At 40.7% G+C, this 16,858-nt stretch overlaps 1 protein-coding gene across 6 annotated transcripts in view; it reads right to left on the bottom strand.

Annotated features, from left to right (window-relative positions):
- Nucleotides 1-16,858, bottom strand: part of APP (amyloid beta precursor protein) — a 262,737-nt gene that overhangs the window by 194,776 nt on the left and 51,103 nt on the right. For all 6 annotated transcript variants that reach the window (XM_028115529.2, XM_028115501.2, XM_088024143.1 and 3 more), the window contains exon 2: nt 10,204-10,371. In XM_028115529.2, the coding sequence (XP_027971330.1) occupies nt 10,204-10,371 (168 nt within the window). The remainder of the gene's footprint in view (nt 1-10,203; nt 10,372-16,858) is intronic.

Here is a 16,858-nt window from a genome sequence, read left to right as displayed (position 1 = left end):
CTCACTCCAGAAGTGCCGAATGTAGACACAAACGGGGGGGGGGGGGCGGGGCGTGAGATGGGGAGAATGACTGAAGTAAAGAGGACGGGACAAGAAGGTGAAAACATCATCAGATGTACACACACAACCTAGATTCTCCTTCTCGGTCAGTTTATGGCGATTTTTAAAGATACCCAAACTGTACAGTTCTACTAATCAACTCTACCTCAAAAAAGAAAAGAGAAAAAATAAATTACAGGAAAAAACTTTCAGTAAATTAATGACATGTAAAATATACAAGTCCACAGTATTACTATGTACTGAAAAGTACACAGTATTATAGTATTATAGTACAAAAGCACCTCGTGTTACTGCAAATATGTAATAATTGAGTATCTGTTTAAGAAGGTGCTAGATGGTAAGAAGGACAAATGTTAAATTAAACATTAATTTGATTAAATGATAAATGTGTAAAAAAAAGAAATCCAAACTTGGTTGCATCTCTTTTATTTAGCTCTAAATCCTATGGTTTGCACAAGCAATCCTTACAAGCACACAGACCATTAATGCATAAAATATATGTTCTCAGGTATAGGAAGCCAGACAGCTCTATTTGCAAATTATTTCACCTAACAGGAATTTCTGGGTCTTTCAAATACTGAAACCACAATGCTTATGTGCCTGTAATTTGTAGGTCAATTTTAAGTCTGCAAAGGTGGATGGAACACACAACAAAATAATAATGGTCAAGAATATACCACGGCTTCTGCTGTGTCATAGTACGCCCTCAAAATTGGTTAGATCAAAAGAATCACATACAACGTTTGTTTCTTTTTTTTTAACTTCGTTTTAATGCACAGTATTGTGGAACCAAGGCTGCCAAGCAATTCTCGTCTGGGAACCCCATGTTTTGTGATCTATTTTACAGTAGGAAGCTCGGCAAAGGAAATGGGTCTGTTCAACTTACCAAACGGGCAGATTATGTTTTGTTCAGGCACTGGTATGTTTGGTTCGGTGTCCTGCTAGTTTGCAGACAAAACAACTGTTCATTTAGAGAAAGAAAATTTTAAAAACCAGGGAACACACATATTGTTAGCTGTGGTAAACCCTCTGGGAAAAGAAGACGACCGCAATCTAACTGAAGATTACAAGCAAAGCCACATTCACCTGTCTGACTTTCCCAGCTGGGGATCTCTGCCAGAGATGCTGAAGCTTAACCTGTTCCAAACTCCCTCCAGAGACCTGCTCCTCAGGTGAGTTAGCAGAGCCAACACCTGCTCTAGGCCCTATCCTTCAAAAGGTTCCGGGAAGGGTAAGGATCCAGAGGTAGAAGAGCCTCTGCTTTAATTTCTTTCCTTAAAAAAGGAGGAACAGTGCTGGCACCTTATAATTTCTTGTTTAACCGACAGGATTTAACTTCGACAGCGTCGTGCAGCGAGGGCACAAGTGTAAGCCTGGTGAGGCAGCGTTCCTGGATTGCTCCGGTGGAAAGACCGCAAAGGCTGGATTTGAAAGGTCTGTCTCGTGAAGCCCATGTTCCCCCTGCACGGCACCTGGCCCCAAGGGCTCCCTTATCAGGTCTTCTTAAGAGAGACGAGCAGGATGATCCTTTGCATTCCCTTTCATGCTAACATCCTGAGATCTGAATCCCCTTCTCTTCCTAATCCAACTTACCCTTGGAGATAGGCTAGTTTTTCTGGAAGTGTCTTGACCACCAAACACTCATGCTAAGAAACAATCCCACAGCTCTTATTTCTAGAATTAGACCTGAAATCCCCAGATTTATAATCAAAACCTTCTACTTTTCAGTTCTCTGAATTCTCAACTTATCCAATTATATATTTAATAAGCTACTTACGAGCCAAGAATAGTGTCTCGCCACTCAGCAACCCACAACACAAAATCCTACTCTGAACAGCATTCAATAAATACTCGCTAAATTTGCCTGAATTAAATCTGGGAAGGAGTAAGATTCTTTATTACACTTCCAATATTGTATTCTCCCATCCCGAAGCCTTTGGTTTAAATAAAACAATGTTTTGTTTTTCTTCTGAAATCTCTTTTCATTCAAAAAGAAAAGGGACAATAAAATCTAAAAATTGTCATTTTTGTTCCTAGGCTTCACTATATGTTTCAAGGGGAATATTATTCTATTTCTGTTCTACTTATAAGACTCCTAATTCCCTAGAACAATGTAACAGTTTGGGTAATGTAACAGTTCATTAAGGCAAGTGGCCACTTTAGGCTGTTAAATGATGAATAATTCATACAGTTATTTTCAAGTTGTTTCCGTGTTTCCGCAGCACTTTCTGGGTCTTGTATCTAACAGAGGAAAGGAACCGTGTTCTACCACAGGACCACAGAGGAAAATAGTAATTGAGGGAGTATCTCTTGTGGTCATCGATTACTGCATACAAACCAGCCCAAAACTTAGTAGCCTCAAATGATAAGCATTCAAATAATAAACAATAAACTGTGTTATCTCACACAGTTTCTGTGGGTCTGGAATCTGGGAGAGACACTGACTCCGACGAGGGTCCAGTCAAGACGTTGGCTGCAGGTACGTGAAGGCTTCACCTGGCTATAGGATGCGCTTTCAAGAGGTTCCTTCTCGTGCCTGACAAGCTAGTGCTGGTCACACTAGAGAGTGTGGAGGGGCCTTTCGTTCCTCCCCGTGTGTACATCTCCACAGAGCTGCTGGAGGGGGTGCCAGGAAGATGGCGGAGTAGGAGGACCCCGTCCCACGGATACAACCAGGTACCCCTCACATCCGAGTCAGAGTGCTGTTTAAGTGTCCTTACAACACGGCAGCTGGCTTTGCTGTAGCAGGTGTATGCAAGGTGGAAGTCACGTCTTCATGACCTCGCCTCACACCATCATTTCTGTAACACCCTATGGATTACAGAGGTCAGCCCCGCACAGTGTGGGGGACTACACACGGGTGTGAAGGCCAGAGGAAGGCAAGTTCCACTGGAAGGCATCCTGGAGGCTAGCTGGCTACCACATAATAATTCAGAATTTCTCACTATTCTGTGGCGTGACTGGGCAATTCTCCACATGGTGTTACCACCCAGCACATGGCAAGGAAGGCTGCAGGCTGCAAGCGGGCTTTGTGCACATGGCTCGTAGCTGGTATCACTCTCTGGGGTCTCTCCTTATACAGGGCACTGGTGCCATCATGGGCCCCCACCCTCACTCATCTCACTCTCATTACCTCCCAAAGGCCCCACCTCCGAAAACCATCACATTGGACATTAGAGCTTCAACATATGAAATTGGGGGGAGGCACAAATATTCAGTCCATTGCAGTCCTCAATACCTATTTGATGAAGAAATGAAAGAAAATCCTCATACGGGACTGACTGTGCTAATAAAAAACAACAACAAAAAGTAAGGAAATGCAAGTATTTGAGTGACGACTGGGTAGAAGAGTAGTAACTATTATGATTAAGGAAAACAGGGCATTTATGGATACCAAGAAGGGCTGATTTGGGGTCAAATGCAGATTAAACAAATACTCAATTTAAACCCTAAGTTTCAAACTACCTTCCCAATCAAATCAGGAGGCAAAAAGGCCAGTATTAATAACAAAACAACCAAGAACAGGAAACACAAATTGAGAGGAATGAGAGACTATGAAGGACATGCACTAGATAATTCACCATCAAAATAATAATATTTGACACACTGTATTAAGCTAAGCATCCACAGATACAATGTGCAGCTATACAGGCAATCTTTTGGAAAAACAAATTTAACAAGTTGAGTTAAATTGGTTAGCAAAAGGTCAAAATGAGGTCAAGGTCATGAGCAGTCGGTTTCGTTTTGTCCTCAGGAGCACGGACTGCTAACAGCTCCTCTCTGACTCAGCCAGCTATCTCTAAAACATCTGTGTTTTGGTCACAAGAGGGACTGAGAACATAAAGAAAAAAATTATTCATCACGATTGGGAGAAAAATAATCAGTAAATGAGTAACACAAAAAAACCCTATATATATATATATATATATATATATATATATATATATTTTTTTTTTTTTTTTAAGTATTTGCACCATGACAGATGTCAGAATACAATGGATAAATATCTTCAAGGTGCTGAACAAGAATGCCTGTCAACCTGGAACTCTATACTGAATTAAGCCATCATTCAATAAGAATTTAGGAAATAACCAAGATGGCAGCCAACCAAAAAAAAAAAAAGAATCAAAATAAATGATACAGGAATAGAGATGCTTTGGTGGAAGCATTGGTATAAATGATGAACCCAGTTGAAGACAGAACCTGCCACTGTGATTATCATGGCAATGGAACAGATTGTAGTATTACAACTTTGAAAATATAAAATTACTACAACTTGCAAAACCTGTGAAAAGAGGAGACAGAAAAATTGTGAATATTATTTTCCTTGGCTTTCCTAGCAGAAAATCATTCAATCCTGTCTAAAACAAAAACATGGAGTCAAAAAAGGAATAAGGGAAAAGAAACATTTCCCAACAAAACACAGAAAAATTCAATCCTACAAAAGAAAACAATTTCTAATTATAAAAGAAAAATATTAGAATACCTACAAAGTGGGAAGTGGCAGGAAGACCTTAGAATATCCATAAAGAATGTTCCGGATAGTTCAGGATGCAACATTCAAAAGAAAATGCCAAACACTGTTTAAAAGTTCTGAGTGACCATCTCTCCACCCCACCAGTTTCTCAAAAGCCAGTTAAAGTCAGGGCACATTGAATTCCCTCAGGTACCCTCTCTCCAACCTATAACTTTTCTAATGTACTGTGTGTTTCTAAGCCCACTGTGTTGGACTATGGTCATTATTCTATTTCAGCTCCATGCCACTCATTCTTCGTCTCTTTTCTGGCAAAAGCCCCTCTCCCCATACTCTGTGGCTCTGGCTAGGCTGTCATACAGGCCACAAACCCTCAAGGCCAAGGTGAACCAGTCCCAGTACTGAGTCCTTATGGATATAGTAACTCATCTAAAGGTAGGTGCGTGACCAAAAAAGCAGGGCCAACCAGAATCCCCCCCTTGGAATGATAATGCACAATGGCAGAACCAAGTTGGGATGCCAAGCTAAGACAACACACTCCCAGAGCAACTGGCTGCCATCTTACCTGGCCTCCTAGAGGAAGCCCATCTTAGCAGGAGGCAGACAAGGAGGTGAACACACAGGAGAAAGGATAAGCAGAGAACAGAGACAACCACAGAGAAATTCCAGGCAGCACTGAGTCTCAGTGCCAGGATTTAAGGACCCAATTTTTGATGATATTTAAAAAAATTCTGTAAGCTAACCACATCCCAAGATCCTTCCCATCTGTGGCAGAAAATATTCTCCATGTGTAAAATGTTCAGTGGGTTTCTGTCACCTAGCAACGGAAACTGCCTAATTAACCCACCCTTCTAATTTTCCCCTCTTTTCTTCTTTCCAAGACTCAGCCTCATCCCCTGGATCTCATTCCTACCTGGTTCTCAAAGATACCTGAGCCTATTTTTTTTTTTTTTATCGTGGACCTCTACACTCCCCACAGTTTAGCTCAGGCTTCCCTTTAAAAACAAAAACAAAACAACAAAGACACAACAAAAAACAAGGCTTTCCCTTTTCCTTGAATTGCCTTCAAGCTCTCTGCCTCTAGATCTTTCCTCAAAAAGTGCACAGATGTCTTCACCAACCACTCAGGTTATTCTTCCTGTAACCTACTGCAAGTTGACTTGTCCCAAGCTCTTCCACTGAAATCGCTAACCTAAAGATCAATGACCTTTTATATGCCAAATTAGAATGTTTTGTTATAAAACAATGCCTGTGTCTTAGAAATGGGGATCACTGGGTGTCCCCAGCAGTGACACACAGGTGTTTTTTTCCAGAACCCCGGGGCAGTAGGGGAAAAGATGATCTGATTCCATAAAGTGTATTCTTTTGACTGACTTGCTACTGACTGGGCTATTTTACAGCTCTATAAGGGTAGATAATGTGGAAATCTGATAGCAGTGCCAATGTGTCCTGCCCATGCAATGCAGACCAGATAGGTCCCATTCCTAGCCTTGTATGTAAACCTTGTTGGGAAAGGTATTTAAATCTCTTCTAGTCCATCTGAACCAGCTTTAACATCTTCCAGGTCATCTTATTAATTAAGGAACTGAATAAAACCTTTGATGTGTGTTCATTTTGCAAGAGCCAAGTTTTTGCATTGTCAAAAACTATACTTCAACCTTTCGGTCTACATCACACTTAGACCCATCATTTCATGTAGAAATTAGCCGGCTTGGCTTTCAGCACGTGATAGTTCCTAGCTCTGGTCCTAGGTCTCCAGCCACTGCCCCTCCTCCACTCATGGCATTCTTCCACACTTGTTCCCCTTAAATGTTGCAATTTACCAAGATTGTTTCCCAGATTCTTCCCCAGAGGCATCAGGAGGGTAAAAGGAGAGCGAACACTTAGCAAGGTAGCTTAGCACTTTGTTAACGTTCAATAAAAGTTAGCTGGTATTAACATCATCCACACGGTCAGTTCTGTTATCGCTAAAAGTATTCTACAAGCCTTTCTCTCTCCCCAGACCCCCCTTTAGGAACAGGTTCTGTGTCCCAGTCATCACGGCATCTTTAGCACCCAGAGATATAATGTTTGGGGGGAGAAGAGAATGACTGGGCTCTCGAAAGGTATTCATAGAATCCCCTTACATTAAATATTTTTAATGAAAGATGCATTTAAGGCCCCAAACAAGCCTTCCTCCCTGATTCCCAATCATTGGTAAAGTTCTGGTGGAAGGTCTGGGGGGGACTCCTCACGTCTGCTTCCCTCTCCAACGTGCCAGATGATGGGACTGAGACCCTTACAGCCCAGAGTCGCTAGTGGTATGGGGCAGACGGGGAAAGCAACATAGTCCAACAGAAATAGAATGGAAATATATCACCTATGTAATTATAAATCCCGTAGTAGCCATGTTAAACAGTAAAAACAGGTGAAGTTCATATTAATAACATATATTTACAATTTAGTAACATATATTTAATTTTTTAAATCAGTATACAAAATATTTCAATATGAAATATGAAATTACTAATGTGCTATTTTACATTATTTTTTCATGTAAATCTTTAAAATATAGTATTTACCTTATACTTTCAGCACACATTAGTTTGGACTCGCCACACTGCAAATGCTCAACAGCCACAGGTGGCTCGTGGCTACCTTACTGAACAGATCAGAGGGTCCTACAGAGAATCCAGAAGCTAGCTATGGGGTCAGAGGGATAAAGCAAGACGAGGACTTTCTGAAATGCAAATCTACAGTCCTTCCCCTTCTTTAAAAAAATAAAATAAACACTTTCAATGACTTCCTGCTGTTATGGAAAAAACCAAATTCATCAAAAGGGCTCACAAGTCCGATGTCCTGGCCCTTTCTTACTTCTGCGGTGTAATGTTTATCTAAACCACCTTAAGACTCTAGCCTGTGCACATAATCCTGGTGGGTGGTGAGCTGAGACAGGCAGGCATGTAATACCAGAACTGCAAGACAAAGGAGAAACAACCAAGAAGCTTACTCTCCTGTCCCATGGCCACCAACAATGTGGCAAAGTCTAGGACCCAGAAGAACCACCCTGTGGCTCAGCCCTAGAACAAACAACAGACTAAGACAGGAAGTGAAGCTACCCAGACATTAGTGGGATCCCTAAGTGGTGTGGGAATAAGGGTTGTTCTCAGGATCACGAAAAGTAATTTTTATATGGTCATCATACAAATGTAAAAGCATCTGATTACTCATAAGTGGCACTAAGGGAGGAAAAATAGAGATGCAAACTAAGATACATGCATCAAATTAGCCATTCAACAGAAAAGGATGATGTGGTCAACATCATTAACTGAATTTAGTTCTAGCCTTTAAAAAATATATATTTAATATTCAGAATGCATAATCTCTATGTATATTCGGAAAAGTGAAATGGTATCAAAAACCCTATAAGCATGCACACAGAGTTTCAAGTTATGAAACTCATTAATTTATTACAAAACTGTCTCAGAGGAACTCTTGCATAAAATGTGAATATTATTTCCAAAATGTATATTTTAGAAACGTTGTATCTGGACAAAAGGTAATTTCTTATCAATCTCCCTTTTTTTTTTTTTTAAAGATTTATTTATTTATTTTAGAGGGCGAGGGACAGAGAGAAGAGAGAGGGAGAATCCTCAAGCAGACTCCCCATTGAGAAAAGAGCTCAGCTGGCCGTAGGGCTTGATCCCATGACCCAGAGACTATGACCTGAGCTGAAATCAAGAGTCAGACACTTAGGGCGCCTGGGTGGCTCAGTTGGTTAAGCCACTGCCTTCGGCTCAGGTCATGATCCTGGAGTCCCGGGATCGAGTCCCACATCGGGCTCCCTGCTCAGCGGGGAGTCTGCTTCTCCCTCTGACCCTCTTCCCTCTCATGCTCTCCGTCTCTCATTCTCTCTCTCTCTCAAATAAATAAATAAAATCTTTAAAAAAAAAACAAAGAGTCAGACACTTAACCGAATGAGCCACCCCAGCTCCCCACTTTCAATCCCTATTGAATAAATGATTTTAATAAGAAATATAATGGACTTAAATATTAGTGATTTTTACTTAAATATGAAGAATTATCTTCTTACATCATGGTTCATGCTCCTTCAAGATAAAAATTACTTGATATGGAATATATTGTGATGATACGGATGCTTTTTTGCTTCTCAAAACACAAGAGTTAATATTTAGAGACCGTCCCTCCTTAGAGTATCACCAAAAAAATTGTGTGCATATATGTAAAAAAAAAATACATATTTTAAAAAGGAAATTTTCTTGTACATAAAAGATTACAACAAAGAGAATGTTGCCAGGTTATCTGTTGTTTATATGAAGGATAAGAAGTTTTGCCAAGAGGCATAAGACTAATTCCTTTAAATGTTCTTAAAACACAAACGGCCACATGTCCTAAAAGAGGTAATTGTCTGGAAGTGTGGGATAAGACATCTAGGACTCCAGTTATTTTAAGCCGAATTAATAAGGAAGGAATGCCCTATATAATATAGCAAAGAAACTAGAAAAATTACAAAAAGGATGGAGATCTTTATGAATGGTGAAGGCGTGACTACCAGGGTATAAAAGTTAAAAAAGCAAAGTACAGAAAGGTGCTTCCTGTAAGTACCCTTTTTATAAGAAAAAAAAGGAAAACCATACATTCCCTTTTGTTAGAAGGATAAATCAGGAACAATGAAAATGTTGATCAATAGAGGACGGGTGGCAAAGCAAGATTTCTGAGTGCAACTTTCTACAGAGTTTCTAAGTTTTAACAATGTCAATGTCTTACATTTTCAAAAAAAATTAATAAGGAGTGAAAGTCTAAAATTAAATATAAACAAGGGAAATATATCAAATTGGTAATATAAACAGGGAAAATTAATTCTAGTAACTTTTCAATACATTGTCTTGACTGTGAAACCATAGTGGGATATATTCTAAAGGTAAATGAAGTGCCAAGAGATCTTAAACTTTACTCAGTTGGTTTATTGATGGTTCTAACATGACATCACAATTTTAAAAAAAAAAACTCTATGTATTGTAGATGGTAAGGCAAGTAAATATATTCAGAGTACAGTGAATCATTAGGAACCAAGATTTTCCTCCCTTCCCCTATGATCCTCTGTTTTGTTTCTTAAATTCCACATATAACTGAGATGAAATCAGAGAAGGAGACAAACCATAAGAGACCCTTAATCATAGGAAACAAACTGAGGGTTGCTGGAGGGGAAGGGGGTGGGGGGATGGGGTAACTGGGTGATGGGCATTAAGGAGGGCACATGATATAATGAGCACTGGGTATTATACATGACTGATGAAACACTGATTCCTACCTCTGAAACCAGTAATATGTAATATGTTAATTAACTGAATTTAAATGAAAAAATAATTAAAAATTTTATTTAAATCTTTAAAAAAAAAGAGGTGATCATAAGAGTTCTGGGGACGGATGGCAGCACACTGTGGATGTATTTAATATCACCTAACTGTACAATGGTTATGATGATCAATTCACTGTGTGTATATTTGTACCACAATAAAAAACTGGGAAAAAAATAAAAAAAACAACAACAAAGGAACCAAGATTGTCCCTGCAAGAGATAAAAGATCAATACTTCAGAAGTGAAATTAAAAAAAAAAAACATATGCACGTGATCCAACATGAATGACTGGCTCTTGGAAGGGACTTACTTCTTGGCAGTACTGCAGGATGTCCTCCTTGGTGCCAATGCAGGTTTTGGTCCCCGAAGGATCGGACTCCCACTTCCCATTCTGCACGTTCATATGCATGTTCAGTTTGCCACAGAACATGGCAACCTGAGGTTCTGCCAGCAAGCCGGCATTGCTGTCAGTGGGCACCTAAAAAAAAATTAGTTCAGGTTAGTTACACAAATCCACAGCTCTGGGGAAGAGGTTGTGGAAGGGCTGTAAAGAGGAACATGGCATGCAGCAATACCAAAAACAGTTCATTCTCGCTTCCAGAAATTCTTGCAAGTAGGAATTAGCCCTGCCTTCCATGTTCCCTTGAGTTAAGTATCATGTAGGCTACACACATCTCCAACCATCTATCACACAGTGCTTTTTTTTTAATGTTGAAATACAGGCATTAACAATATTGAGAAGAATTTATTCATTGAAATGTTTACGCAATCCCCCGTAGCAGATTTTGCCGTGCGTACTGAAACGTTCTGAAAATAAAATAAGGTGTTTTTCTGAAATAAAAATAATCACTGTGGAGGAAACCATATTCTCATAATAACCTCCAACTGACTCACACTAAGAATAATGCCAATTCCCTGCCTGATGACCAAGTCTAAGAGTAAGGTTGTACGGTACCTCCCAGAGCTGAGGGCATGGTGTCAGTGTGCCTTCTTAGTGAGCAGGTGACATTATGATTTTCTAAACATAAAAATTACTGTAGAATTTACCATGCACAAACGTGACTGAATATGTTGGCCATTCCACTGGTTTTCCCCTGAATATTCTCTGGTTAACACTCTCAGCTCTTTTTTTTTTTTTTTTTTTTTAATATATAAGATTTTATTTATTTATTTGACAGCGAGAAAGCGGGGCGCATGCAAGGAGAGAGCAAGGGCAGGGCAGAGGGGCAGTGGGAGAGGGAGAAGCCGACTCCCAGCTGAGCAGGGAGCCTGACTTGGGGCTTGATCCCAGGACCCCGATGCTTAACCAACTGAGCCACCCAGGTGCCCCATCACTCTCTCATATCTTCAGAACAGGTTAAGGGTGCTGGAGTCTCAGCTCCCCGAGCACACTGTGAAGACGCAGCAAGGTCTCTCTCTCAGGGCCCAGCAGAGCACCTGCTGTGTGGTAAGCTCTTAATAGGTCTTAGCTATTACTGCTGCAGGCAGTAAATTACCATTTCACCAAAATAACTGAAAAGGTTGCCCTTCTGTATTTCCAAACCCTTCTATGAACAGACACTACCTTTCTAGAAGTATTTTTCAAATTTCACTTAATGGGTTCTGATATGTCAAAAGATAAAAAAAATCAGCAAGAGATAAAAAAATAAATCCACAGGAATAAAAGCGTTATTCGAAACCAGGGAATCAAAAGACACATTAAGCAAAGTAATTCCTCCTTTGTTAAAGCCAGCTGCTGAGGAAATGGGTGATAGCCATGTCACGAAGAGTAAACTTCCACCAGAAGCCATTCATACCGTTGAGAACTGGACGATTCTATAATAAAGTGTATCGTTTCTAAAAATTGTTCACAGGAGGGAATAAAAAACAAAACACTAAAATTGCACGGAGAGATTTCAGTGAGGAAATAGCTTCTTGACATTTCTTCCCACAGAAATGTAAAAATAGATCAAACATCTGTCCATTCTAGTCAGCTTCGTATATATTTTGCCCAACCACAGCAGATTTATGTCGTTTAAAAAAAAAAAAAAAATCTTGCACGGAACCCAGCGGAGATCCATCACAGACCCGAGTGCAAAAGCTCCTGGCAAAATCTCTAAAGCCGTATTTCAGGTAACATTTTCTACATACCTAATTCTACTTTATAAAGTATACTGAACAAAATTCTGCCTCTACGTTGCCAGATGTAACAAAGAGCAGCTGAAGCCACCGTATCGGGTTGTCAGCAAGAATCAACAAGAATAGCCGGGACCCCTCGACTCCCCAGTCTGGGCCCCTTGCCACCTCCTCCAATTTCCAAGCCAGAACCCGGCATCATTTTCCAACAGATGCAAAAAACAGCCTAAGCAGAATGCTCCACAAACTTAAGTTTCACAGCTTTCCTAAGGGAATAGGAGGAAATTCAATGCCTTGATTCTAAAAATCAGAATACAAATTCTGTCAATTTTATTGAAATAAGGAATAAAATAGTAACACTGCAAGAAAGTCAAATAATCATCAGATACCTATAGATAAGGTCCTATATGAGATGCTATGGAGTATATAAAAATATTTTTAATATATAAAATTTATTTATTTATTTCTATGTAAAATATGAGCCCTTGCCTTCAAGGAATTTACAGTCTAGTAACAAAATCACTATTGGATTCTCCACAATACTTCATTCTGCTCAAACTCCTTCCCTGTCCCAAAGATTTCCAGTCTTAGCAGACTCTTGGTAACTTATCTCTAGGTGAACAGAGAAATTAACGGTCCCCCCCACCACAGTTGGTAATTATTTTATTGAATGAATTCCCCCCTTGGTAGCTCAGAATTTCTCTGTACCTCAGATTCTCCCTAATCAGTTCACTGCAGTTTCTACCTCTTCGTCAGTGAAAATGCCCTTCATTCCATACCTTCTCCTCAAGGAACATTTAAGTGCCAACTTCTCTCCCTGTGGCAGCCAGCCTCCACGAAGGCCCCCAAGGACCCAGCCTCCTGGTATTCAAGCTCTTGTCAATGCTATCCCATAATGCATAAAGTTCTGTCTGTGCAACGAATAAAATAGGGCAAAAATGATATGTGACTTCCAAGGAGAGGTCATAAAAGGCACCACGGCTTCTTCCTTGCTCTCTGGGATCCCTCGTGTTGGGGGAGGGCTGCCACGCTGTGTGGACGTTCAGGCAGCCCTACAGAGAGGCACACATAATGAGATGAGGAACCATGGCTTCCTGTCAACAGAAACGTGAGTGAGCTTGGAAACATCCTACAACACATCAAGTCTGCAGGACTGCAGCCCTGGCTGGCAGGACTGAAACCTGGAGCCAGAACCACCCAGAAAGACGTGCTCAAATTCCTGACCCACAGAAACTGAGATACAGCAACATGTATGTTTGGTGTTTGAAACCACTGGGTTTGGGGTGACCTGCTACACGGCAACAGACACCTCACATGCTCTTCCTTCTCCAGCTCTGTAAGACATCCATAAATAGCCTTTGATCTCCTCTACTGGAAAAAAGGAAACAATGGGCAAAAACATACTTGGTCTTATCCTCCAGAGCAGGGGGTCAGCAAATTTCTTCTGTCAGGGCCCAGATAGTAAATATTTTACATTTTGTGAGCAAAATAGTCTCTGCTGTGACTATTCTACTCTGCTGTTAAAATAAAAAAGCAGCCTTAGACAACATGCAAAATGGGCGTGGCTGTTTTACAATGAAATTGTATTGAGGAAGCCAGCGGTGGGCCAGATCTGGCCAATGGGCCTCGTCAGCCTATCCCCTTCCTTACAACCAATTCTATCAGCGAGTGATTTCAACAGTCACTGACACCACCCTCTCCCCAGCCTCTTAAGCCCCCTGCCATCTGGCTTAAGTTCCACCCATCAACTCAGATTGCTTTCTCAAAGGTCACATATGGCCTCTGGAGAAACCAAATACGCTTTTTCTTCAGTACCTGTTGCTTTTAAACTTCTTGGCCACACACGAATTCTTCCTTGGAAGTCTTTCCCTTGGACTCTGTTGCAGTGAACTACTGTGGCTCCCCTCACACCCCTGATTATCCCATTACTAACTCGCAATCCTTCAGAGTTCCATACCAGAAGACATTCCTACAGATTCGGGGGGAGGGGTTGCTTCTCTTTGACCTTCTTTAATAAGTCTTTGCGATCTCACTCTTTCAACTCCTAGCTGCGTGAGGCAACTCCAATGTAACCACCATAATAATAAATGACAGCAACTGACATTTCTTTAATCAGTAAGTTTGGGTATACAACACATGCTGGGCACTGAACTAGTTTTGGGGACAAAGCAGTAAATTAAGCCTTGTCCTTGCCTTGACAACAGGATGGCGAACCATCCCAGTTTGCCTGGGACAGAGGGTTTTCCAGGATGTGAGCCGTCTTGTGCTGAAACCGGGAAAGTCCCTGGCAAGCTGAGACAACTAGTCATCCTAGCTGACAAACACATCAAGTAAGTGTTCTTCTTTTGTTCCTACCTCAACTTCTTATTTCTTCCATTCTGCATTCTGTCACCTTCCCTTTCCCTGACTTTAAGGTTCTTTCCAGGCCACCTGCGTCTGTACATGCTCACTAGCCAGATGGTGGTGATCTTTCTCACATCTCAAATGAATTGATTCTGGCCCCACCATATTACTGGAAAACATTTTTTTTTTTTTTTTTTTTTAAGTAGGCTCCACATCCAGTGTGGGAGCCCAAAGCGGGACTTGAAGTCATGACCCTGTGATCAAGACCCGAGCTGAGTCTGACTAGGGGCACCTGGGTGGCTTAGTCGGTTGAGTGTCTGCCTTCTGCTCAGGTTGTGATCCCGGGGTCCTGGGATTGAGACCCGCATCAGGCTCCTTGGTCAGCGGGGAGTTTGCTTCTCCCTCTCCCCGTCCCCCGCTCACGCTCTCTCTCAAATAAATAAAATCTTCAAAACAAGAGTCTGATGCTTAACCAACTGAGCCACCCAGGAGCCCCTACTGGAAAACATTAATTGCCTTGTGATCTCTTCCTTTTAACAAAGGTAGTTAACACCGTAAGAGCTATGCTTCAGTTCCTTTTGGATTTTTCACCAAAGATCTAATATTAACTTTAAAAAATTAACTATAGAGAATCATGATCATTAACACGCTCCATTTTCTGACAGTGGAGATTTTGTTTAAGAGTTCAAACTTTGATTCCTCAATAATTAGGGCCAATTATTATACCAGAAATTATAAAATTGGCTGTATGTATGCATCTGTTACATTTGACATTACAAGAGCCCCTTCACAAATTAATACTTAATTCACAGAAACATGTTTTTCGGGCAAAAATTCTTTCCCACGCCAGCACCAGCTGTGTACAAGATCACGGCAATTAGCTGGGTGATGCAAACTGTACAAGAAGCTTTTCTCTTCTTATGGAAGCCCACCTGCAAAGAATTCCATGTTTTAAGTAACATATTCCTGGCTCAGTTAAAAAAAAAAAAAAAAAAAGACAACCCACAAGGATCCTCACCTAAATCAAATAACTGGGTTTAAGAAACAAAGCAACAAAGCCCCCCGCTGCTACAAGCAGCCCCCTCCCTGGCACAGAGCCAGAAGGAAACCATCTCCTTGGTCACGCAGGAGATAATACTTAGCCATCATCCAAGGGCCTGACAGTTTTACTCAAATCCCTTTTTCTGAATGGAGCCTTAAAGAAATGGCTTAATAAAAATCATATGCAGGGTCCGATTCAAGACCTGTTAATGTGGACACTGTTAAAACTGAAATCGTTGGGTCCTAGAGTAAGTTATTTGCTGCTAATGAAAATGCGTACTCTGTCAAAGTCATCCTACAGAGAATTATTCCTAACTTTTTAAAAAAACATTTCTCCTTTTAACAGAAATGAAATGCCAAGCTTTAGTAGATGGGAAACAGAGCCACTTAAGTAACAATTATATTTTAATTCTGTTTTCATCTTAAATAACGCTATCTGAGGTAACGTAAGGTGACTTTGCAGAAATGCAAGGCAACACCTAAAAGATCGGAACCCTGGCATAACTGGCCATTCACGGTGCATGCGTTTCTGAAAGACTGAAAATGAAGATAATTCTTGTAAATGGAATGACTTTCCACTGACATCATAAGACCAGATGCTTTCCCATGGGAAAACAGTATTCAGTGACAATGAACAAAATAACCGGCTAAAACAATGGAGCATCCACACATTGCCTCCAAATCAACAGCCTCTTTATTACAGAATGCCCTGAACTACACAGACCGAAATATTACACCTAAAAATGCGGTTATCTTTTAGAAACAACCCTTTGCTGCCAGAAAAAATGTTAGGCCCATAATATATAGAGTACTGAAATGAAAATGGACTTTCCAAAGCAAGTTAGCTTTAGAAAACAGGCTTTACGCAAGGGCTTAAGGGGAAATTAACAAACAAGAATAAACACATATACCTAATTTAAGCCCATCTGTGGAGCTGAACCCAGAAACTTACACCAAGAACCGATGTACCTTCCAAGGGCAAAACCAGCCTCTCCTACAAGTTCCCCTGCAGTCTTTTTCACACTGGGTGTTCCCTTTCCCAAAAAAGTTTCTATTATCATCAAGGAGATCAAAATTCCTTCTAGAGCAGGCTTGGCAGCATTCCTCCCACACAGTCCTGACTAAAAGGGAAAGGGAACAAGGAACGCTCTGTTGTGCTGGCTGAAAAGTCTTGCTTGGCAAGACGAGGGCAAGGATCCATAGCTTAGCTGCATCCGTAGATTTATGTAATTTTAAGGTTCGTGGCTAATGAAAACCATCTGGTTTCTCCATTTAAACGGGCTTCTCACTGGTCCGAATAACTCGCCTCATACAGTGGAGTATTTGGTACTATTTAATCAGTGCACAATATCCCCAGGGCGGGGCCAGGTTCTTATATAGTATCTTTTTCAAAAGCACACAGTGATTCTATTTCTATCATACCCAAGATTTTCTCACATAAATATAGTTTTCCCTTAACTTGGGCA

This window comes from Eumetopias jubatus, unplaced genomic scaffold (genome assembly GCF_037043125.1).
Source record: "Eumetopias jubatus isolate StellerSeaLion01/CBP00866 unplaced genomic scaffold, mEumJub1_p1.0 scaffold_1, whole genome shotgun sequence".
In the NCBI taxonomy this organism is placed as follows: Eukaryota; Metazoa; Chordata; class Mammalia; order Carnivora; family Otariidae; genus Eumetopias; species Eumetopias jubatus.
This window is presented reverse-complemented; position numbering and strand designations above follow the sequence as displayed.